Source organism: Enhydra lutris, unplaced genomic scaffold, assembly GCF_002288905.1.
Source record: "Enhydra lutris kenyoni isolate GAN:26980312 unplaced genomic scaffold, ASM228890v2 scaffoldscaffold3, whole genome shotgun sequence".
Lineage (NCBI taxonomy): Eukaryota > Metazoa > Chordata > Mammalia > Carnivora > Mustelidae > Enhydra > Enhydra lutris.
This window is the reverse complement of record NW_019154087.1, coordinates 75,339,429-75,362,453: the sequence shown is the minus strand read 5'-3', so window position 1 is coordinate 75,362,453 and position 23,025 is coordinate 75,339,429. Positions and strand designations below refer to the sequence as shown.

The following is a 23,025-nucleotide window of genomic DNA, read 5'->3' as shown; positions in this document are numbered from 1 at the left end:
CACCCTGCTGAGCACGGAGCCCAGTGCTGGGCTTGATCCCACAATCCACGAGATCATGACCTGAGCTGAGACCAAGAGTCACTGAACTCACTGAGCTACTCAGGCACCCCAAGAAACCTGTTTTTCAAAACAAGGAGCTGAAGTGATTTTTAGAAGCAGTGCAGTTACAAAGCACTGAGAGAACCCACTTCATCTTTATGGGAAGGTGGTGGGGTCCAGGGAGGTGACAAGCCAGCCCCAGGCCTTGCAGCTCGGGATAGCTGGAGCCCAAGTCACTGGAAACCACTTCAGAGGGGCTGTGAAAGGCAGGGAGGTGGTGCCCAGGCTGTAGGTCCAGGCTGCTAAGCAGGAAGGAGGGATTCATTTTCTATCTGGCTGATAGGACTCCTTCCAGTCCTACATCCAGAGTCACATCCAGTCCTATATCCAGTTAGGTCCTCTCAGGACACTGCTCATCTGTGAGCCTTATGGGCTCAGATCTGTCTGTCTGGTGCCCTCCCCAACCCTCTACAGGTTGCCCTGAATTCCAGCTTAGTTCCCTCCAGCCATGTTCCCTCATCTTGGGGTCTGGCCCTGACAGCCCCAATTCGCAGAGATTCTGAGGAGATGGGGCGTGGGCACGAGGCCTCCTCCAGAGTGGGGGAGGCTGAGCTGTGATTTTTTTTTTTCTGAAAGACTCAGCAGTACTCTCCCCCAAAGTGCCCATGGTTCCTGGGGGAGCTCAGAGGTGATTCTCTGCCCCTCCCTCTCCCCACTGCCCTGAGGACAAGGTTTCTTGTCCCTAGAGCCCTCTACCTCCCAAATCCTGGATGGCCTAGAGGAGATCTGTCCAAGCCCCAATCTGACCATGTTGCCTGCTTCACACACACTCACTAGGCTCCATGTGAGCCTGCCTGACCTCCGCGTACCAGCATCGCCTGCTCCTGGGAGTGTCGTGTTCACCTACGTAGTAGTTTGTGGCGAGGGGCTGGGGGCAAAGAATGGGTTCAAATCTGGGGTCCAGCACTGGCCAGCTAAGAGCCTCTTAATAAGCTTCGTGGTGTGGAGTCTCTGTCATTTATTTCTTGTATGGAAAGGAGTATAGGCTTGATAACAATGGTGATGCCTCCCCAGAGCTGTTTGAGAATCCATAGACAGTATGGAAACACACACTAGAAATCCCAAGGACCTTACAGGAATGCATACTGGAAATCCCAAGGACCGTACAGATGTTTGTTCTTCTTTGCCCAGTCACTTCTCTTTCCCTGCAGGGGCAGCTCCTGCGGTGAGGTTCTCCCAGCCCAGCAGCTCCCCGCCCAGACTCTGCTGCCATAATCCAGCAGCTGTGCTTGCCTCCACAACCCCCTCCCATCACTAATAAGCAGTGTTACCTGGGAATACTACCCAATCTCTTTGTGCCTGCCTTTCTTCCTCTGTACACAGCATCGTAATATTCCTTGGGTTACTAGGATCAGAGGGGTCAAAACATGGCAAGTTGGTGGCTAGGGGTTCAAAGGGAGGAAGGGGTGAATAGAAGCATAAGGGATTTTTAGGGCATTGAAACTATTCTGTATGGTAGCATAATGCTGGAGGCAAGTCATTATACATTTGTCCAAAACGCATACAACATAACACAAAGAGCGAATCCTAATGTAAACTACGGGCTTTAGCTAGTAATGATGTGTTAATTTGGCCTGTCAGTTGTAACAAATGAACCACACTATTGCAAGATGTTAATAATAGAGGAAATAGAGGGGCGGGGGTGAGGGGTAAATGGACATTATTTATTCTTTCCACTTATTTTTCATAAACCTAATTCCCAAAAAAATCTATCGTAATAAATCTATTTAATAATAATCTATTATAATAAATCTATTATAAATAAAAACAAACAAACAAAAAACCCCATGACAAATAGGGAGCTTCCTGAACAGTGTGAAGCCTTGAATGTTCTCTGGTGTTACCATCCCATCATCGTCCGCACATCGTTGCTGCACCTGGTCGCAGGACTCAGAGCCCAGGGCGCTTGCCCCCCCCCGTGCACGCACCCCCAACAAGTGCGGCTCGCACCCTCCCACTGTCAGTCCTCAGCAAAGGGTCCTGGACTCAGACCAGAAGCCCAGGGATTTCTGAGGTGAGGGCGCCACCTGCCGGGCCCGCTCAAGCCTCCCCTAAAAGGCAATGACCCTTGGGTCTGCGGTGTTGTCCTTGAGGCTTGGGCTCGGTTTCCACGAATCCGCGAGTCCCTCACCGCGTCACTCATTCAAACCACCTGTGCCACGTAGCGAGGTCCAGGCTTGTCCCAAGTAACGACACGGCGAAGGTCAGATCTCGTGACTTTATTATGGAAAAGTCCCCAAAGTGCTGGACGCTTCTCTGAACGGACATCTCAGAGGACCCAGTCCTGCTTCTGGGGTAGCAGAGAGCGAGCAGGACAGGGGCGCGGACGGCGCAGGTGGGAGCAGCGGAACTCCCCAGTCACCTGTAGCCGACTTCTTGCTTTTGGCGCCAGCTCAGGGTTGTTACACGATGCCAAACGTTTAACGGTGTGCCAGGCGTTTGCCAGGCACTATTCTTAACATCTTACTGGGGTTAACGAATGTAATCCTCTTGAGGAACGTACGAGGTAGGTACTATCATGGTTCTTCCCTCATTGTACAAGTAAGACAGCGGAGGAACGGAGAGGCTGAGTGACTCACCCAAGGTCACACAGCCAGAGAAGGGTGGGACTGCCACTGGATGTCCAGAGTCCGTGCTGTGTGATCCACCCGTCAGGCCACCTCTACTTCTACTTTCCTCATCTGAGAAATGGGCGTACCAATTCCTCCCTGCCTTTCCAGGCTGACTGGGGCTGGAATAAAAGCTGCGAGGTGAACATGCCTGGTCAGTTCTACAGGATGGGTCGCATGTGTAAGCCAACCCCGGGCCTCTCGGGCTCCGGACGCGTGTCCCTGCGCCAGGGCCTAGGGCTGCAGCTCGTACTGCTGCTCCGTGGCCGTGTGGAAGTCCTCGAGCACTGACTGCAGGAACTCAAAGGTGGGCCGCTCCTCTGGCCTGCTCCGCCAGCACTCAGCGATGACACCGCGGTACAGCTCTGGTGGGCACGAGTCGGGCCGCGGCATGCGGTAGCCGCGCTCCAGGCTGCGGATGACTTCGGGGTTGCTCATTCCTGCAGGTGGAGGGGACGCAGAGCGCGGCTGAGGGGCGGCGGGAGCCCGTGAGGCCCAGACCACCACATCCTCCCTCGCAGGTCACTGGGCTACCCAGCTGGTGCCCCTGAGAAACAACCCTTTATTTACATGTCATTCCTCCGAGAACAGCTGGAGGGGAGGCTCTGGGTTGTCTCCTTAGTGCGGGCAGTTCCTCCGTGTGTGGGACCCTGTCTTGCTTACCTGCCATGGGCACACAGCCCAAGCCCGTCCCTCGCTGGCCAGGTGCTCTGTGAAGATGCACCAGCTGGCGGAGGGAGACCGCTGGCTGTAGGCTGCTGAGTTGGCCAAGCCCTTCAGCGGCCCGGAGGGGGGCAGGGCTGGGAAGTTGTACAGTCAGAACACGGCTTCCGGAACTACACCCAAGGTGCAAGGCCAGAGGAGAGACAAGCTGTCCTCAAGTGAGAACCAGTTTGGAGTGAACTTGAGTTCAGACACTGACCTTCACTTAATTCCTGGTTTGGGGGTTTACTGACCTCTCCTGAATGAAGGGGCACAGCCCTGTTGCCAAAAGCAATGTTGAGGAAGGGGCACAGAGCCTCCGTCCCCAGAGTGACATGCATGAGTCTCTGTTCCAACTGCGGGGACCCCATCCTGGCATAGATGTGGGCAGCTCCAGGCACCAAGGATGGGATATCTGTCATCGCAGCCATTTCTGGAAGGCAGGGAGCCCATCTAGTCACTGAGGGACCAAGCCACCTACCTGGATAGGGTACACGCCCGTAAGTGACGATTTCCATCAGGAGGATTCCAAATGACCACACATCCGCTTTGATGGTGAACACCCCAAAATGGATGGCCTCTGGGGCAGTCCACTTGATGGGGAACTTGGCGCCTATGAGAAAAGCCACAGGCAGCTTTGTGAGGCCATGACCGACTGTCCCTATGCACTTTCCCTCCCCCTCTTTAGCAGGCCTTGGACCACCATCTCTGTACACAACAGAGATGCTTCCAGAGAACCACTAAGACCCACTAGAACACATGAGTAGGCATGTTGAAGACACTAGGGGTGCACAGCCCAAGAGACAACCTCTGTCACCCTGTTTGTGTTTCCACCTGGGACAGAAGAGTCATTTCCACCTCACGTGTTTAATAACAGAAATCCATGGTTTGGGCAAGTCACCTTAACTGGTCCCTGCCTTTTAATCCCTACCTGCAAAATGGAAATGATGACAAGGGACTTGTGTGCCACCTCGGGTCACGGTGAGGAGGGAATTCCAATCCCGCTGTCCCGTGAAGCCCCCTGGAGAGCTGCAGCCTGGTCAGCATTTAGAGTAGACAGCATACAGCTCAGCACGGGATTACCTCCTTCCTTGCCCTGCCTTCTCGGTTTTCCCAGCCAGCCTGAAGCTTCCTCAGGGAACAAGCCCTATTGATCCTTCTCCTGTGCCAACTGATTAATATGCTCAGCTAATATTGCTTGCTAGCTTACTTGATACATGTATTTGACCATTTTAAATCCTCTCATGAAGAATTTTTTTTTTTTTCCTCATGAAGAAAAGCAGAGTGCTCTGTGGAAACCCTAATTCGGGTATAAGCATTTGCTGCCTGCTCATGCTTCAGAAAAATGCTTTCCATAGTGTGTTCTGGGAAACCCTAGATCTGTGGGAGGCTTATAGAAGCCAAGTGAAAAAAGTACCTTGGGCTCAAATTAGTTTTGGAGAGACAGGTGAAGCAAATATATGCTGTTTCTTTGCTGCAGGACTTGTCAGTGCCTTTCACATGTTGGTGTGCACCAGGAATCTCCAAAGAGGGTCTGAACGGCCTATGCAGCATCTCCAAACCTACTTCATCACGAAGCCATTCCTCATCAGACACTAGTGAAGCCCCTTTACGGAAATGCTGATCTACCTGGGAGTGAGGCCAGAATTGGGAAAACCACAAAGCTCTGCTCTGAAGTGGCAAGGAGAAGCACAGCGGGGTTAGGGAGTTGGGGAAGGTGAGGCCCAAGGTCTCCCTTGTAGATGGGGGCTCCGCCCACCTTCTTGAGCGGTGTATTCACTGTCAATGATGCGGGCCAAGCCGAAGTCCGCGATCTTGCAGCACTGGGTCTCAGACACCAGGATGTTGGCTGCCCTCAGGTCGCGGTGGATCGAATTCATTTGCTCGATGTACGCCATTCCTTCAGCAATCTGAGGGAACAAGCCACACAGTGAAGAACAGCGTAGGGACCTCCAGGCAAGGATGGAGCCCAACCAGAGTGCCCTGCAGAGCCGCTATCAGAAGGGGAAGGACCTGCCCACCTATCTGGAGGGCCGGTCCTCACCCCCTCATAGCCTGGAAGGGGCAGGAACACTTGGAGGTCTGTGTTTGTGTTTGTTGGTAGATGCATAGGGGGCAAGGGGTGCTGCTGGAGAAGGAGAAGAAGCAGATTCCTGAGTGGAGAAAACTGGCTTCCACCACTCTTCAGCTGAGTAAGCCATAGACCCCAGCCCTTGAAAAGGCCAGAAAAGCAGAGACATGGATGTCAAAGCCAGAGCTGCCTGAACCCCTCACCCACTTCTCTGTCCTTCCAAGTGTCTGCGGGGGAGGAAGACAGCAGAATGAAAGCAGGAGAAGAAGGTCTTTTGAGGGGCCGGGGAAGAAAAGGGCAGGGAAGGAGGGAAAGAAAGGGTTTTATCTCCTCGCCAAGTCAGCAGCACTGTTCAGGAGCAGGGAGCCTTGGATTGGAGCTGCTTAAGCTCTCTGAGGGGTCCCTGTCCTGACCTGGAACATGAGAAAAGGGGTCTCCAGGGTGCGGAGTTGAGGTGGGCATTACACAAGACATGTGGCCAGGGAGCTAACCAGGCCCTCAGATGGCATGCGCAGAATTCCAGTGGACCAGAGGCCGTTTCTGTTTCTGTCCCCCATCACCAGCACTGGGCCAGGAATAGCTGCTCATGTGGCGCTTGTGTCTTGTAGTCGAGGAAATTCATTTAGGCTTTATTCTTCACACTCCCACTTGATGGATGAAGGAATTGAGGCAGAGCATAAAATGCCAATGTACCCCCAGACCAGCGATGGCAAGAAGGCAGCACTGGATTTCATCCCACTTCTCCATAAGTGTCCATCTGCCCTGGTTTATTCATGAATCCATTCCCTTAGTCATTCATTTATTCCTTTGCTAAATCATACATTTATTGGTATGCTACTGTGGGGGCTAGAAAGCTGAATACCAAATATCTTGGATCTGGATAACATTTACCAGTACTCCTCCCATTAACAAATGCGTACTGAGAAGTACTGGAAATCATACCAAAGGGGGGAAAGTTGCGAGCGAACCAGATGGGCTTTCAAGACGACTACAGCACACACAGTGCTAACAGAAACTCATGCAGAAAGTGTTCTCTGCCCCTTTCCCATCCAGGGAAATCTGAATTGAATTTAACTTGGATCTTGAACGTTGGTTAGGATTTTGCTGGATGAAATGCTAGGATTTTGCCCAGGCATTCTGGGTGAAGGGGGCAGCCTGAGTGAGGGCTCAGGGGTGTGAGAGGACATCGGCGGGGGGGGGGGGTAGTGGTGGTGCTGTGGGGCTGCAAAGTAGGGCACATGAATTATGGTTGTAGGCGGGATTTGCATTTCATCCTGCAAAGCAGGAAAAGGAGCGCCCAGAAGGGTCGTGTGTATGTGTGTGTGTGTCCACACACGTGTGTGCTGAGACGCAAGCATGACTAGAATGGGGTTTAGAAGCTGTTCACTTGGAAGGTTCTGATTTTCTGGTTTCTAACCCTTAGATTCTTGGCCACCCCTAGGTATAAATGCAGGTGGCTTTTCACATCCTTTGCCCCTGGGAAGACCCAAGATTTCCCTAGGGACTGAGAAAGAGACAGAGGAGAGTGAGAAAGGCAAAGAAAGAAAGAAAGAAGGGGTGGCCACTCTTATCACTCTTTTGTGGTTTGAGGCTGGTTACCAGTGTTAATTTTCCGAGACCACTCAGCACCCTACCCAAACCCAGGTGCGCTAACCTCAGTGGAAAAAGGGCATGGTGACATCAGTTCCTGCACTGATACTAATAACAGATAATACCAGACAAGGTGGGGATGGGGTGGTGGTGTAGGGTGAGGGGGAGGTTTCCTCTCTGGAGGCGGATGTGTGAGTGTTTCCGGGTCTCACCGGCTGACCACAGACCAGAGCTTTTCTGCTGAGAGTTCCAGTTTTAGCAGACACACACACTCAGGGCCATCAGATGTGTTTCCCTGCCAGTTAGAACCCTTGGCTAACATCCCCGGGGAGGAACGACCCCTTCTCTTCCTTTTGCTCTTCACCTCATGAAGCCTGGACTGTGATTCACCTGCTGGAGAAGGCATTTGTGGGCATAATCTGAGGAAGAAAGGAGGTCACGACATGCCTGCCTACATTGTCACATGGAATTCAGGTGAACCCTCCGGGTTTCCCACACCATCCGTTCTCCTTCTCTTTAGGAATAATTGGACTCACCTCACTTCATCCCAATGGCCCAGAATAAAGACTGCATTTCCCAACCTCCCTCGCAGCCTGGGTGTGGCCAGGTGACATGGTTGGGGGCAAGGAAAGAAATGTCAAAGTAAAGATAGTAGGTGACTTCAGGGACATGACATGTCTCTAGAAGGAAGAAGGTGGGAAGGCTAAGTGGCTCAGCTGTTAGAAGGAAGAAGGTGGGCTTAGATGACATGCTAAGTGCTGAGCAGATGGAAGAAATGTGGGTCCCTGTGTCTTTGAGGGAAAGACCCACTTACTGGCCCCCACACAGAACACCTCTGGATGTTTACAAATTTAAACCGTTATTACTCTGTGTTTTCTGCCCTTCCCAGCCCAGCCTTAATTGAGTGGCTACAACCTCTGAAGAGCCAGTTTCATGAAGCCACAAGGCACAGAGGAGAAGGTGGGGTTCTGGGTTCATTTGGTCATCACTACTCCTGAGCTTTGCTGTACTTGATAGCTCACAAACCTGGGCTGACATGTCGATCAGTCTGGGGAGGGACAATCTGCTACCTTCATCCGTCTTCAGGAAATCCAGCAAGCATCCTAAGGAGAGAGAAGTTGCAACCACTCTTGTGCAAAATGAACCAACCCCGGCTGTGCCGGTCCCTCCCATGTGTGCGCTGCCCCCAACCTGGTGTCAGGAAGCATGGGGCACCCTGTCAGATCTCCGGTACACAGAGAACAAAACCACCCACAGCTGCAGAGTGCTTTCTGCTTTACAGAAATTCTAGTCTCGGTCGTCAGAGCATCCCAGGTGGCAGCCACTGTGCTCCCAGCTGCTCAGAGGAAGTTCAGTTTCAGCAAGGGTCAGAGCCACCCAGCCGGGGAGCCAGGAGCAGAACCTGATCTCCCGACTCTGTATTCAGTGCCTGTTCCTGGCATGATGTCCCACAGCGTCTTCCTGTCCCCTTCACCCTTTGTTGGCAGAGATTCTGTCTCTGAGGACCAAGGGTCCCTGCCTCCTGGGGTTTGGTGCAGGGGACAAATGCAGCTCCACCGTGACATCTAAGAACTGGGAGGGATGGCCACCTGAGGGGGGGCTGGGTGGGCGGCGGAGGCATTGTGCTCCCAGCTCAATGTGGGACCCCCTTGAGGATGATTTCTAAGGAGTTAGGTTAACATGGCAGGTTAGGATCCTACAGAAGCGTTGGGCAATCAGGGTCACAGGAAGGGTGGGAAGGAGCTCACAGGCTGACCCCCACCCACTGCCCCATGAGATCTTGGCTCCACTGTGGACTTCCATGGCCAGCTGGCCTGATCTCTCTTTTCACCCATGATGTCATTTATGGTTGTCAGAGGTCCATGGCTAGTGAGTGGCAGAACTGGGGCCAGAACCATCTCTGGATGCCCAGTCGAGCACTCTTGGCAGTGCTCTGCCCTCCCTAGTGGGCATCAAACAATGCTGGGCATAGAAGATGCCCTCCAAAAATGTTGCCTGAAGTGTGTCTGAATGCGGGACACAGCTCTGGAAGAACCATTGACCCATATTGTTTCCCACCGTCCTTCCTTCCTGCCCCTCAGTCCCGTGGAAAACCTAAGATCTGTAGGATATTGGCTAATTGGTGGGGCCCATGGCCCAGGGATCCCCCATGGAGGTCCCCTCACTGGCAGACCCACTGCAGCAGATCAGCCTCAGCTTTCTGGGCTCCTCAAGCCTTGACCCTGCCCCTTCCCACCCCTGTCTGACGATGCAGCCCCATGCAGAGCACCACCTCTGGCCATGTACTCGGTCACGATGTAAATGGGTTCCTTGGTGACCACGGCGTAGAGACGAACTAGCCTCTCATGCTGGAGAGTTTTCATCATGTTGGCCTCTGCCAGGAAGGCCTCCGGAGACATGGTTCCCTCCTTTAAGGTCTTGATGGCCACTTTCACATTGTTCTTGTAATAACCTGAGACGGGTCGGAGAGAGAATAAAGAAACCGTTCAGAAGATCCGGACACTATGGGAGGTGATCACTTCACTAAAATGTCTATAAGCTTCCAGGAGCCATCCTTATTCTATAGGTGGAGGACTGAGGTTAGAACTGTCCCCTAGAGTGGAGCCCTGGACTCGAACGTTCAGGTCCTATAGGTGACAGATGAGCTGGCTTTTCCTGCAGGATGCCAGCCTGTCTCAGCCTCTTGTGCCTGACTGGAGCCTCAGGAAGTTGAGAAACTTCCCTGCCTGGAGGGAGGCTGTTTTACCTCCTAGCCCCTGCACGAGGTCTGTCCTGGTGTGCCATGTCCCTTCTGTCCTCCCTATAGCCTGCCTCCTCTCCCGACCTGAGTCTCTTCCACCACACGATAGCTTCAGCATGGAAATGGGCATCACAGCCCATGGCAACACTGCTGAGGAGGCAGAGGTGGCTTGTAGATCTCTTTCCCTTCTTTCTGTGCCCTGCAACTTTCCTTCCCCCGTACCTCCACATTCTCCCCTCCCTCCATCAAGCTCCCTCATCCACACTGAAAGGTAAAAGATAAATCATAATTGACACGTCCTTCTCAGGGGATCTTTGCAAGGACCTATGTAGGGCTCCGCACATAGGTGTTTCAGGCATCAGTCCCGGGTGCTGGAGGAGGGTTTGGGGACACAGTAGGATCTCACCTGGGTATCATGCCCCAGAGCTATGGACCGGTCCAGGGATAAAATAAAGCACTGCCTTTCATAGTTTGCTAGTGCTCTTGGTGAGTACAAGAGTGGTCGTCAGCTACACGTACAGGGACCGGGGAGCTCAGTGACCTAGCTCGTCACACAGCTACAAGCAGTGGCTTGGTCTATTATTAGACTTTTGGAATTCCTGGGTCACCGTTGACCATGTTGAACAGGTCATTTCCATCTGGCAAACCAAAACTAAGAGGATGTTCAAGTTCACACACCAGTTCATGGCAGGCTATCCCCGAGCAGTGAAAAGTGAGGGAGGGAACCAACTAAGGTGTTGGGAGAGCTGGAGTCTGTTCCTACTGCACCACCGTGGTGTCCTGACAGCGGAGGGCAAGTCACTGCAGTGTCTCAGACTTGCCTTCATTACCTCATCTGTAAAATGGGTACCATCGCCTCTGGCCCTTCTCCCAAACAAGCTTTCTGGGGAAGCACAATACAGTGTGCATGTCCCGAGCCTTCTGTGCTTCAGGACACAGGGCAGGGAGAGAGAGGCTTCTGGCTACCACATACTCACCCATCCAGACATCGCCAAACTGCCCAGACCCGAGTTTCCTGACCAGCTTGAGAGACTGCCGGGGGATTTCCCATTCATCCTGGGCCCAGGGGTTTTGAGGAGCCAGGCTCACACAGGGTTGGGTCAGCCTCTGGCATAAACCATCCCCTTTCTCTGCATTAGGGAAGAAGAGATGGGGCTGGAGATTACCACAGTAGCCCGATCACAGGTCTCCCTCGGGAACCATATCCTTCCCAGCTGTGTCCCCTTCTTGTTTTTGCCAACCACACTCCCATGTCCAAGTACACATATGCCTGTGTTCACATTTGCTATACACACTCTCTGCTATTTGCATTCATTTTGCATAAAGCAAGGCATGCTGTCATTGACCTGCTCTAAGACTGAAAATCCTAGTTATGCTCCAAGTGGTCATATGCTGAGTGAGTCAGTAGAAAGGATTAGGGAAATCGACTTTGAATCACTGTGCCGATATTTGCCCAGCTTTGGGATAACCCCCTACCCTAAGATGGCACCAGTGATTCACATGATCTTGAGATCTCGTGATAGATCCAAGGGCTCCTCTGCACCCCTATCACATCCTCCCCTCTTACGAGAATAATGTTGCACCAAAGCCTGGAGTGTAGGGAAGGTGATGCGGGGGGAGATGTAATAGCCCCCTTCATCCAGGGAGCGGATCTTGTAGTGTTTGATCATCTCCCCCTGGGTGGTCACATCCTTCACAGTCAAGGAAAAGGCACCTAGAGGAGTAATAAACACACAAGGCATACAGAGGGAAAATCAGGGTTGAGATTTGGGCTTCATTTCAAAACCACCCAAATTCTGCCCTCCCTTTTAACTCTTTCCACCATAAGTTGCCTTTCTTTCATCTCAACCTCAGCCCTCCAGAAAGCCTTCCCTATCCTCGCCACCCAACTCAGACCTTGATGTTTATCTCCCAAAACTCAGGCAGGGAATCCCAGAGCTCTGAAGCAAACATGCTGTCCCCTACTTGGGCATCTGGTCATCCAGGGACCTCCCCTTGGCCATGGACTATTTATTGAGAAATGTAGAGTTATTGGAGGAACTAGAGGATTGATAGATTCCTGGATTCATTCAACTCACTCATTCTAGCTGAAAAGGCTGGCTCTGCCCCCACAAGGAATAGCAAACACCAAACTTAAGCACTCATGTCCGTGGAGGAGAATATAATAAGCTATTTCCCAGGAATTCTATTCAAATTCATAAACATCTCTGCACCTTGTCATGTATATTACTGTCTGCCTGCAGACAGGGATAGCAGATGCTAAAGGTTAAGATCAATTTAGGAGGCAAGAGTTTCCACTGGAGAAACGTCTATCCACGACTTGATATTCTTATAAAATGTCTCTGTCCAGCTCTCTGGGTAACACGCCCGCTACTCTTAATGGGAAGATGAGAAAACTGAGGTCAGGAAGGGGAATGCTAGTGGCCGGTTGAAGGTTCCCCATCCTCGGAGAGGACGTTTTTGCGGTAAGCGATACAAAGCTCCACCGCTAGGTGTCAGGCTCGGACGCCTCTTCTTCTGGGTGTGCATGCCTGGTTTTTCCGCGGTGCTGTTAAGTCTCCCTCGCAAACCACCTTTCCCTCTCAGCTCCCTTAGCTATTGCGCCTCTCACCACCTACTTACAAACCATGCAAGATGTGTGTGCACCTTGCTGTCGCCAGGCCCATCCTACGCCCGCGACCGCAGCCCGCCCTGCTGGCTGCAAACTGTCTCCCCTGCCTCGGCCCCCGGTAAGTGCAACCGGGTCTCACTATCTAAGAAACAGGAGAGTGGCTCTAATGAGTTCATTGAACCTTACGCCACCCGGGTAGTGAGGAAGAGGGCCTTTCTTCCCCACTCCTCTTTTTTTTTTTTTTTTTTTTTTTTTTTTTCCTTTTCAGCTGGACTTCGTGTAGGCTGCATCATAACAAGCCTAGGAGACCCTGCTCTCCTCCCCACGATGCTGCTACTGGAGCTCATGATTTAGGGCTTCCAGCTTGCCCGGGGTTCATCCAAGGGCCTGTCTCCCATTTCTTTTCACAGTTTAATATCCTTCTTATTGTTATTCCTCCAAATACTTTCAACTGCTGGTTCAGGGCTCCCAGAGATTGAGATTTAATGCCCGCAGAACTGTGCCCTTCAGACTGGGAAACTAGCTGATCCTCACCCAGGTACCCATAAACAGAGGTTTGAGAGGCTAAGAGACAACAGAGGCAATACGGAGTGAGAATTCACTTCCCCAGCTTCTGTGGGCAGTGTTCCTTCCCCGTCTTCCATCCGCTGGCTGCAGTTTTCAGATGCAGAGGGAGGGCACTTGCTTCAGAGTTCTGAGGAGCATGTGTGCACATGTGTCTATGTCCGTCTGTGTGTGTGGGCTTGATGATGCTGGGGCAGTCCTGCAGCCCTGCCTCCAACTGGCCAATTTCCAGCTTGGACTAGCTTCTCCATGGTGGGCAAGGACAAGAGGGGTACCCCCACCTTTAGAGAACCCCTTCCTCTATCCTGAGGTTGGGGGGGTCCCTTTCTTCTGAGGGCACCTTAGCAATAGACAATGACTAAGACTTCATGTCCAGGGTGAAATCACATGATTCTGGGACTTGAGTCAACATAGTAGGGGTGGGTGGGAATACACAGAAAATAGGATTGACTGAGAGATCACTGTCCAAGCAGAATGTTACACACAGGGGTTCCATTATACTATTCTCTCTACTTCTGTACATGTTTGAAATACTCTCTAAAAACAAAGAGGTATGTCATCTCCAGTGATTCCCAAATCGCTTCTTGGTCAAAGGTGCTTTGCCATTAAAATGGAATAGTGGCAATATGGCAATATCCATATATAGATATATATATGGATTTAATTTATCCACTGGTACATTTCTGGAAATTGGGTGGTATAGACCACCCAACTTACCAATGCACACCCCCTACTCCTCAACCTGGCCCTGACCCTTTGAAGGGCAGGGAGGCATTGGGATCTCCCCCGAGCGTCCCAGGGTGTAATGAGCCGCCCTCTTTGTCCCTTGTTTGCTGCTCTGGGGCTTCCACTCGCTGTGGTTCTCAAGCTGTGATGGAGCTGGAGGCAAGGCTGGCGGGGTGCTCCCACTAAGCAGAACCTCTGTCTCCTCTCATTGCCCCAACCACAGGGAACCAGCTTGCAGCCCAGCCATCATCTCTCCCCTTCCTCCTCTGATGTCACTGTCACCACCTCTCCTCCAGTTAAAAATTGGTCACAAGGATGTACGAGGTCCTTATGTGCCATGTCATGATGAACAAAGGCTTCCTTCGTGTTACTCAGGGAAATTTGCCTCCATCAGCTCACGATAGGCCAACTGGACACACTGTAGACCTTGTAAAGTCTCTTAGATGACTTGGGTTCTGATCCTCTGATCCCTGTTCACTGTTGGCCTCATGGGAGTCATTTCTTCCCTTAAAGACTCAGTTTCCTCATCTTTCAAATGGGGCTATTAGCTCAGCATCCCAAGAATGGCAAATATGTACCAGGAAGCATATATAATAAGGTTCAGAGCAGCAGGTTCATAACAGCCACAAGCTGGAGACAGCATATGTCTCCCAACGTTAGAAAGGAGGAACAGCTTACAGAATATTTATATGCTGGGCTCTGTAGAGCAGTGAATGTGAATGGACCACTGTCCTCAACAACACGAGGGTACCTGTTATGGGCTGAATTGTGTCCCTCCCAAATTCCTATATTGGAGTCCTCCAGTAGCTCAGAACGTGACTCTATTTGGCAATGGGATCTTTAAAGAGTAACTACTAAGGTCATTAGCGGGGGTGGGGGGTTGACTAATCCAACATGGCTGGTGTTCTTGTTAGAAAAGATTAGGACACAGACTGAGGACAGACCAGGTCAGGACACAGGGAGAAGGTGGCCATCTACAAGCCAAGGAGAGAAGCCTCAGAAGAAACCAATCCTGCCGCCACCTCTATCTCGGACTGCCAGCCTCCAGCACCACCACGACACAATATATTTCTGTGAAGCACCCCCAGTTTCTGGTACTTTATTACAGCAGGCCTAGTAAATTAATATAGACTGTAACAAACGATGTCAAGTGGAAGGGACAAGACATACAAAAATAAAAATAGGATGATTCCACTTGCATCAAGTTGAAGAATACGCGAAACATGGGTGGTAAAACCATAAGGAAAAGCAAGAAAGGATTTCCCTAAAATTTGGGGCACTTGGGTGGCTCAGTCCGTTAAACATCTGCCTTCAGCTCAGGTCATGATCCCAAGGTCCTGGGATAGAACTGGCATCGGGCTCCCTGCTCAGTGAGGAGTCTGCTTCTCCTTCTGTCCTTCCCTCTGTTTGTGAGCGCTCTCTCTCTCAAATAAATAAAAAAAATCTTTAAAAAAATAAGAAAAAGAAAAGAGGATTTCCTTAAGAGTTGAGATAGCCATGATTTCTCTTGGGGGGGGTGGGTAGGTTGAGTCAGAAAGGGGCACAAGTGGAGTGGTGAGAGGGGCTGTGGATATTCGGAATGTTCACTCTGCTGTGGCTGCACAGGTGTTTCCTTGTTATGACTCTGTAATTATACCCTCACTTATAATTTATGCAAGTTTTGTATGTTTTATATGTCATAACAAAAGTAACTTTAAGAAGGAAAGAAGGAGAGAAAACCAAACGAAAGAGAAAGAGAAAGCCCGGTGGACTGCGGGCGGTGGCAGAAATGTTTTGGTCAACGGGGGTTTGAATCCATGAGTGCTCCCCATTCTCCACAATGGCTACCCCAGTCTTTCATACCCAGCCACGGGCCTTTCTCCAAACTCTGTCACCTTCCAGGTGACTCTAAGTGCCTCGGCTGAGATGATTTCTAAGGGGTCTATGGGCTCCCAAATCCTTTGATTCCAAAACATGGCTCTGGGTCTCTCCCTCTCTTCAGACCCCGCCAGCCTCAGTGTCCCCACTGAGCCAGAGATGATGCACAGTAGCCTGGGTGGGAGCAACCCTCTAGCTGCCTCTCCTACTTGCACCCTGTTCATGTCCAGCCCAGCCAATGGAGACCTGTTGGCACCATAGCCTCACACCCAGCTTCTGGACACTAGATGGGCTGGCCAGGCAGGGCCTGAACTGAAAGAGAGACAGGAGGCCCGGAAGCCTCTAGGTTCCCCTGGTTGGCATTCCCAGAAGCAGCCTGGGGTGGGGTAGGGGGGCTTCCTGAGGACTACACAGGAAGGGTGCACTGGGCACCATGCTTACCTTTGTTGGTTTCACTCTCTCTGATAAGAAAGGAGCCCGCCTTATTGATTGGAGCCAGAAGCTGCCTCTCAGCATCTTTCCGGCTAATTGATCTAAAGAACCATCTGGAAAAGGGAAAAGGCAGGCAAACCTCAGAGGCCGACCATACTCCTTGAAATATTCTTATCCATGCCTCCCTTCTAAGCTGTACACCCCCCCGCCCCCCAAAATAGCGTTTTCCTCTTTTCAGGTTAACCCTGAAATAACAACACTCCTCACATCTTGATTCATGAAATGCCCTTTGGCCCCTGGGCTCCCTTTTCTTTTTACTTCCCATCAGCGGATGGACTTACTGCTTTCTTGAACTGAGAACATTTTTGGGTGCCCTTTGTTAATTCTACTCTGGGAAAATGTACCCAACCACCTTCCCTCAAAGCAGCCCCTCCTTGAGGTCAAGTCTGAATTCCACAAAGTGCTGAGACCCTCAGAGCACAGATTCCTGCCATGTTCCTCTGAAGCAGGGACCAATCAGTGTGGAAGTTAGTGCCCATGACCCCACACACTGTTCCAGGGAGAGGTGCAGGCCTGGGAGTGCCAGACAGAGAACCCTCCCAAGGGCGACCATCACTGGATGAGGGATACCAGGTGAGGCCACTAACCCAGTTCCAGCACTTTGCTCACGAGTTTAACAGACTCTCCGCTCTTTCAGGGAAAAAGCCCCATCCTACTCATTTCTACAGCTTTCTCCACATGTGGACAGAGTCAGAGTCTGGGTTCTGTTTGTTCAGTGCATGTTGTAGGAGGGAATGAGTGACTGGTGCTATGCAGAAGTGGGTTATGAGGGTTCTGGGGAGTACTGCTGTGAGTACCCCTAAGTCCTGCCCATCGGAGGCCCTAGAGGAGAGGGAGCTGATCATCATGCCTCAAGGTTAGCTTGCAAGGTCACAGGCCTGTAGGGACGTTTACATCCAAATAAATCAGGGGAGGAGCAGTTCCATTTCACAGATGGGAAGAGTGAGGTGAGCACAGAGGAGTGGTTCCCTGAGCACCAGGCTGTCTGGGTCTGTGGATAACACTTCCCAGCAGCCCCAGTTATGCCCCTTTCTAGCTCCCTCCATGCTATGCTCCCAGAGTCTCACCTTTCAGTCCCTTTCCGACCCCTCCCTGCCCAGCAGCCCCCAGGGCAGAAGCAGCAAGTGGGCCTCGGCTTTGAAGGGCCCTCCGTGTGTCCACCTACTTTTCTACTTCCAAGGTCTCCACTCGGGCCACAAAGTTGCTGGGCACATAGCCTTCTCTTCCAGTGATGAGAGACCTGGCCAACCACCAGTCTCCAACTCTACAGAGGAGGGAAAACCAAAATGGCATAGTGGCTCCTGTGGGTATCTCTGGGGGGCGCTCACAGCCCTTCCCCAACTCCGATCCCATCTCTGAGGCAGAGGATGCACGGAGGGCAGATGAGAAGGAACTGGTACGAGTTGCTCAGTGGGGCGGGGGCTGGTGGTGCAAACTTGCTGAGCATCTCACAGACTGGTCCAGGGAGGAAGGGGTTGGTGAAGACTCCAGAGGAAGAGTTTGTCCAGACAGCCTGACCACGTCAGAGGGCCCCTGTTTTCCGTGAGTAGCCTTCCTCTCGGTTAATGGGACAGATTGAGAGTTTAGTGAGGGAAATGGGACCAGACAGGAAAGACAATAGCAGGAGGAGAGATGCTGCCCAAAGGAGGAGCCGGGCAGCCCACGTGTGTGCCCAGAAGGTCGAGGCTTTTGTGCTTTGGGCTCAAGGCCATCGCAGAACTTCAAGAACAAAAGCAGAACCTCCGGGCTCCACAGAAAAAGCCCGACGTTTGAGAGAGAGCAGACTTTGGAGGAGTTTCTGAGAGGGAGCCCTAGAAATTAAGTAAAGATGATTTCATGAGCAGAATCCTGTGCGAGGTCCTGACTGGCAAGGGAGACACACAAACCTGTGGCGGAGCAGCCAGGCAAGCGCTGTGCCCGTCAGGAGGGCTTTATGGAGGAGGTGATGTTTGAGGTAGTTTTGAAGGAGAAGTACGATTTTGACAGTGGAATGGGAGATAGTGAATGGAAGCCACCTTGTGAGAAAGACTTTGGAACAGTAGATAGAAGGAGAAAACTGGGTCAAGGTAAAAAGAAATGGTGGGTGACTGGACTGGGGGTGGAGCGATAGAGGAGATACTCATGGAGGGCAGGGATGGGGTGGTGTGAGGAGGTGGACGGCTGGTTGGCTGTCCCACTGTGATAGGGAGGCTCAGAGTCCCCTGACCACAGGACCGCATTCCAGGAACTTACTCCTTCAGTATCTTTAGCTTCTCCCCCTTCAGGATCTGCAGGTCCCTGTCATTCACTGAGCTGTAGTCATACAGGGCCACCACGAAGTGCTCCTCTAGAGGGAACAAGGAAGAGATGTGCACCGCTTGGGCCCAGTAGAGTGAGGGCAGGGGCTGGGTGAGTCTGTGTTGTGGGCCATTTCTGGCTGCCATGAGGTCAGGAGGACACAGGGACAGAGGGGAAACTGTGGTGTGCTTTCTCGCTCACCGAGGCAGCAGGGGATCTCCTGTCTACCAGACTGACGTTCTAACTTTGCTGCCGGGAATAAGGACAGGCTGCCCCTAGAGTCCACCCTGTCATCCCTTCTGGTCTCCACATCAAAGCCCTAAGGCCTGGCCAGAGCTACCCTCTCAGGGAGTAGCTAGCCCAAAGATTTAGAGAGATTGGCTGCACTGGGCTGAAGGCTGCCATCCCAAGTTTGGGAATGAGCGTTGGCTGATTCCTTATTGCCTCAAAGTCACATCAGCTTCCCTTCTCTTCCCCTTCCTCAACTGCCCCTTCCTACCTCTATTCCAAAGAGGGTAGTGGTCTTGGGAACGTGGCTGCTATAACCTTGACCTGTAACTGTGGCCTTGTGCTCCTGGCAGGTGGTACCCTGACTTGCTGCTAGTCCCAGGAATGGACATCCAAATGGCCACTGCGAGTAAGGAGGGCTTTTCTGCCAGCTCTGGAGAGCCAAGAGCCACTGGAAAAGGTCACTTGGAGACCACTTTGATCACCTGGGAGCGGATGACTCAGCTTTGTCACCGATGTGTGGTGTGACGGCTAGTCACCTCCCCATGGGGGGAAGAGGGGATTGGAATAGATGACGATGCCCCCCACCTCCAGTTCTAAGATTCAAGTCTTTGCATCGAAGGAAGTTAGTTTATTGCTTTCCCTAGGGCTTCCTTGCTGGGGCTGTGAACCGCCACCCCTCCCCCACAAGTAGGAAATGAAGGACGAGCCTTGTGGTAATCAATCGTGAGTCCCAGCAGGATGAGAAACACCAGGATGAGAAACATCTGGTTTCAGCACTTTGTTTGGGAGCTTGACAGACTCTGAGCTCTCTCAGGTTGAGGAGCCACGTCTTATTCAATTTTATAGCCTCCCCAGTATTTGGACAGAGTAGGTACTGTTTGCTCAGTGCATGCCGGGTGAGGCCATGAGGGACCCAGGCTGTCAGAGCTCCTCATGCTCCTGCAAGCCAGTTCTGAAGGAAGCGACCATCCTGTGAGCCACACCCGCTCCCCAGGCTCCAAACCCCTGACCCAGGAGGGCCATGGTCACTCATTACACGATCCCCCACTGTCCTACCCACCAGCAGAGACGGGGTGAGGGAGGGTGGCATGAGTGGTCAGAAGGCCAGCAGCAGCTTTGCAAAGTGGGGAAGTTGGGGAGAAAGATAGTGCTTTCTATCTTTCTCGGAACAGACTCAGGGCAGGAGGGAATACTCAGACCCATCGGCCCTTGCCCTCAGTCAGTTGACTGAGTTAGAATCTTTGAAAACTTGGTTTTGGGGGCACCTGGGTGGCTCACTAGGTTAAAGCCTCTGCCTTCTGCTCAGGTCATGATCCCAGGGTCCTGGGATCGAGTCCAGCATCAGGCTTTCTGCTCAGCAGGGAGCCTGCTTCCCCCTCTTTCTCTCTGCCTGCCTCTCTGCCTACTTGTGATCTCTGTCTGCCAAATAAATAAATAAAATCTTAAAAAAAAAAAAAGAAAACTTGGTTTTGTTTTTTTGCTGTTTGTATTTATTGTAACATTTTTCTTTTTGTCTCATTTATAGTTTGTAGTTCTTTTTTGAAAAACAAAACACAAAAACCACCCAGGCTCAGTTACAGGAACTGGGTCTTGGTTCCCGGAGGGGCCCCCGGGGGCAGGTGAAGCCTGGGGCAGAGTTGGGCCACACCCCTCGCTATGCCTGGTTTAGTTGCCTCCCCCCCATAGCCTCTGCCTCTCTGACCCTGGAGGGCCTCCCCGTCCTCTCCAGGAAGCTGCTTCCAGCTGGGCCCCTGTTCTGCCTGCACAGAGCCTGGGCCCAGGGCAGATGGACTGGAGAGCCTCGGCTTCAAAAGCAGCCCCTTCTTACCTTGGTCTGGACACGTGTCCGGAGGTGCAGGAGCCAGGTGGTTAAACAGCACCTGCAGCAGAATGAGTGAGGGCTCAGGGGTGTGAGAGGACATCGGCGGGGGGGGGGGGTAGTGGTGGTGCTGTGGGGCTGCAAAGTAGGGCACATGAATTATGGTTGTAGGCGGGATTTGCATTTCATCCTGCAAAGCAGGAAAAGGAGCGCCCAGAAGGGTCGTGTGTATGTGTGTGTGTGTCCACACACGTGTGTGCTGAGACGCAAGCATGACTAGAATGGGGTTTAGAAGCTGTTCACTTGGAAGGTTCTGATTTTCTGGTTTCTAACCCTTAGATTCTTGGCCACCCCTAGGTATAAATGCAGGTGGCTTTTCACATCCTTTGCCCCTGGGAAGACCCAAGATTTCCCTAGGGACTGAGAAAGAGACAGAGGAGAGTGAGAAAGGCAAAGAAAGAAAGAAAGAAGGGGTGGCCACTCTTATCACTCTTTTGTGGTTTGAGGCTGGTTACCAGTGTTAATTTTCCGAGACCACTCAGCACCCTACCCAAACCCAGGTGCGCTAACCTCAGTGGAAAAAGGGCATGGTGACATCAGTTCCTGCACTGATACTAATAACAGATAATACCAGACAAGGTGGGGATGGGGTGGTGGTGTAGGGTGAGGGGGAGGTTTCCTCTCTGGAGGCGGATGTGTGAGTGTTTCCGGGTCTCACCGGCTGACCACAGACCAGAGCTTTTCTGCTGAGAGTTCCAGTTTTAGCAGACACACACACTCAGGGCCATCAGATGTGTTTCCCTGCCAGTTAGAACCCTTGGCTAACATCCCCGGGGAGGAACGACCCCTTCTCTTCCTTTTGCTCTTCACCTCATGAAGCCTGGACTGTGATTCACCTGCTGGAGAAGGCATTTGTGGGCATAATCTGAGGAAGAAAGGAGGTCACGACATGCCTGCCTACATTGTCACATGGAATTCAGGTGAACCCTCCGGGTTTCCCACACCATCCGTTCTCCTTCTCTTTAGGAATAATTGGACTCACCTCACTTCATCCCAATGGCCCAGAATAAAGACTGCATTTCCCAACCTCCCTCGCAGCCTGGGTGTGGCCAGGTGACATGGTTGGGGGCAAGGAAAGAAATGTCAAAGTAAAGATAGTAGGTGACTTCAGGGACATGACATGTCTCTAGAAGGAAGAAGGTGGGAAGGCTAAGTGGCTCAGCTGTTAGAAGGAAGAAGGTGGGCTTAGATGACATGCTAAGTGCTGAGCAGATGGAAGAAATGTGGGTCCCTGTGTCTTTGAGGGAAAGACCCACTTACTGGCCCCCACACAGAACACCTCTGGATGTTTACAAATTTAAACCGTTATTACTCTGTGTTTTCTGCCCTTCCCAGCCCAGCCTTAATTGAGTGGCTACAACCTCTGAAGAGCCAGTTTCATGAAGCCACAAGGCACAGAGGAGAAGGTGGGGTTCTGGGTTCATTTGGTCATCACTACTCCTGAGCTTTGCTGTACTTGATAGCTCACAAACCTGGGCTGACATGTCGATCAGTCTGGGGAGGGACAATCTGCTACCTTCATCCGTCTTCAGGAAATCCAGCAAGCATCCTAAGGAGAGAGAAGTTGCAACCACTCTTGTGCAAAATGAACCAACCCCGGCTGTGCCGGTCCCTCCCATGTGTGCGCTGCCCCCAACCTGGTGTCAGGAAGCATGGGGCACCCTGTCAGATCTCCGGTACACAGAGAACAAAACCACCCACAGCTGCAGAGTGCTTTCTGCTTTACAGAAATTCTAGTCTCGGTCGTCAGAGCATCCCAGGTGGCAGCCACTGTGCTCCCAGCTGCTCAGAGGAAGTTCAGTTTCAGCAAGGGTCAGAGCCACCCAGCCGGGGAGCCAGGAGCAGAACCTGATCTCCCGACTCTGTATTCAGTGCCTGTTCCTGGCATGATGTCCCACAGCGTCTTCCTGTCCCCTTCACCCTTTGTTGGCAGAGATTCTGTCTCTGAGGACCAAGGGTCCCTGCCTCCTGGGGTTTGGTGCAGGGGACAAATGCAGCTCCACCGTGACATCTAAGAACTGGGAGGGATGGCCACCTGAGGGGGGGCTGGGTGGGCGGCGGAGGCATTGTGCTCCCAGCTCAATGTGGGACCCCCTTGAGGATGATTTCTAAGGAGTTAGGTTAACATGGCAGGTTAGGATCCTACAGAAGCGTTGGGCAATCAGGGTCACAGGAAGGGTGGGAAGGAGCTCACAGGCTGACCCCCACCCACTGCCCCATGAGATCTTGGCTCCACTGTGGACTTCCATGGCCAGCTGGCCTGATCTCTCTTTTCACCCATGATGTCATTTATGGTTGTCAGAGGTCCATGGCTAGTGAGTGGCAGAACTGGGGCCAGAACCATCTCTGGATGCCCAGTCGAGCACTCTTGGCAGTGCTCTGCCCTCCCTAGTGGGCATCAAACAATGCTGGGCATAGAAGATGCCCTCCAAAAATGTTGCCTGAAGTGTGTCTGAATGCGGGACACAGCTCTGGAAGAACCATTGACCCATATTGTTTCCCACCGTCCTTCCTTCCTGCCCCTCAGTCCCGTGGAAAACCTAAGATCTGTAGGATATTGGCTAATTGGTGGGGCCC

The 23,025-nt window shown here is 52.1% G+C and overlaps 2 protein-coding genes across 4 annotated transcripts in view; both read right to left on the bottom strand.

Annotated features, from left to right (window-relative positions):
* Nucleotides 1-1,846: 1,846 nt before the first annotated feature.
* LOC111154650 (tyrosine-protein kinase Blk) lies at nucleotides 1,847-19,862 on the bottom strand. 2 transcript variants are annotated; one of them, XM_022514437.1, is made up of 10 exons: nucleotides 18,294-19,862; nucleotides 17,227-17,325; nucleotides 16,011-16,114; nucleotides 11,379-11,525; nucleotides 10,789-10,941; nucleotides 9,344-9,523; nucleotides 8,098-8,174; nucleotides 5,170-5,320; nucleotides 3,892-4,023; nucleotides 1,847-3,148 (listed from the first exon to the last, which is right to left on the bottom strand). In XM_022514437.1, exons 1-10 carry the CDS (start codon nucleotides 18,482-18,484, stop codon nucleotides 2,943-2,945), a joined length of 1,440 nt encoding a protein of 479 aa, XP_022370145.1. In that variant the 5' UTR covers nucleotides 18,485-19,862; the 3' UTR covers nucleotides 1,847-2,942. The 2 variants fall into 2 exon arrangements, with proteins under 2 accessions (XP_022370145.1, XP_022370135.1); XM_022514427.1 differs by having other exon boundaries at nucleotides 3,083-4,023.
* A 653-nt stretch (nucleotides 19,863-20,515) lies between these two features.
* The window catches only part of LOC111154657 (tyrosine-protein kinase Blk-like), a 66,586-nt gene continuing 64,076 nt past the window's right edge, over nucleotides 20,516-23,025 (bottom strand). Inside the window, exon 10 of one of the 2 annotated variants that reach the window (XM_022514449.1) lies at nucleotides 20,516-21,997. In XM_022514449.1, coding sequence (XP_022370157.1) covers nucleotides 21,738-21,997 — 260 coding nt within the window. In that variant the 3' untranslated portion in view covers nucleotides 20,516-21,737. The remainder of the gene's footprint in view (nucleotides 21,998-23,025) is intronic. The other variant, XM_022514459.1, reaches the window with a different exon arrangement.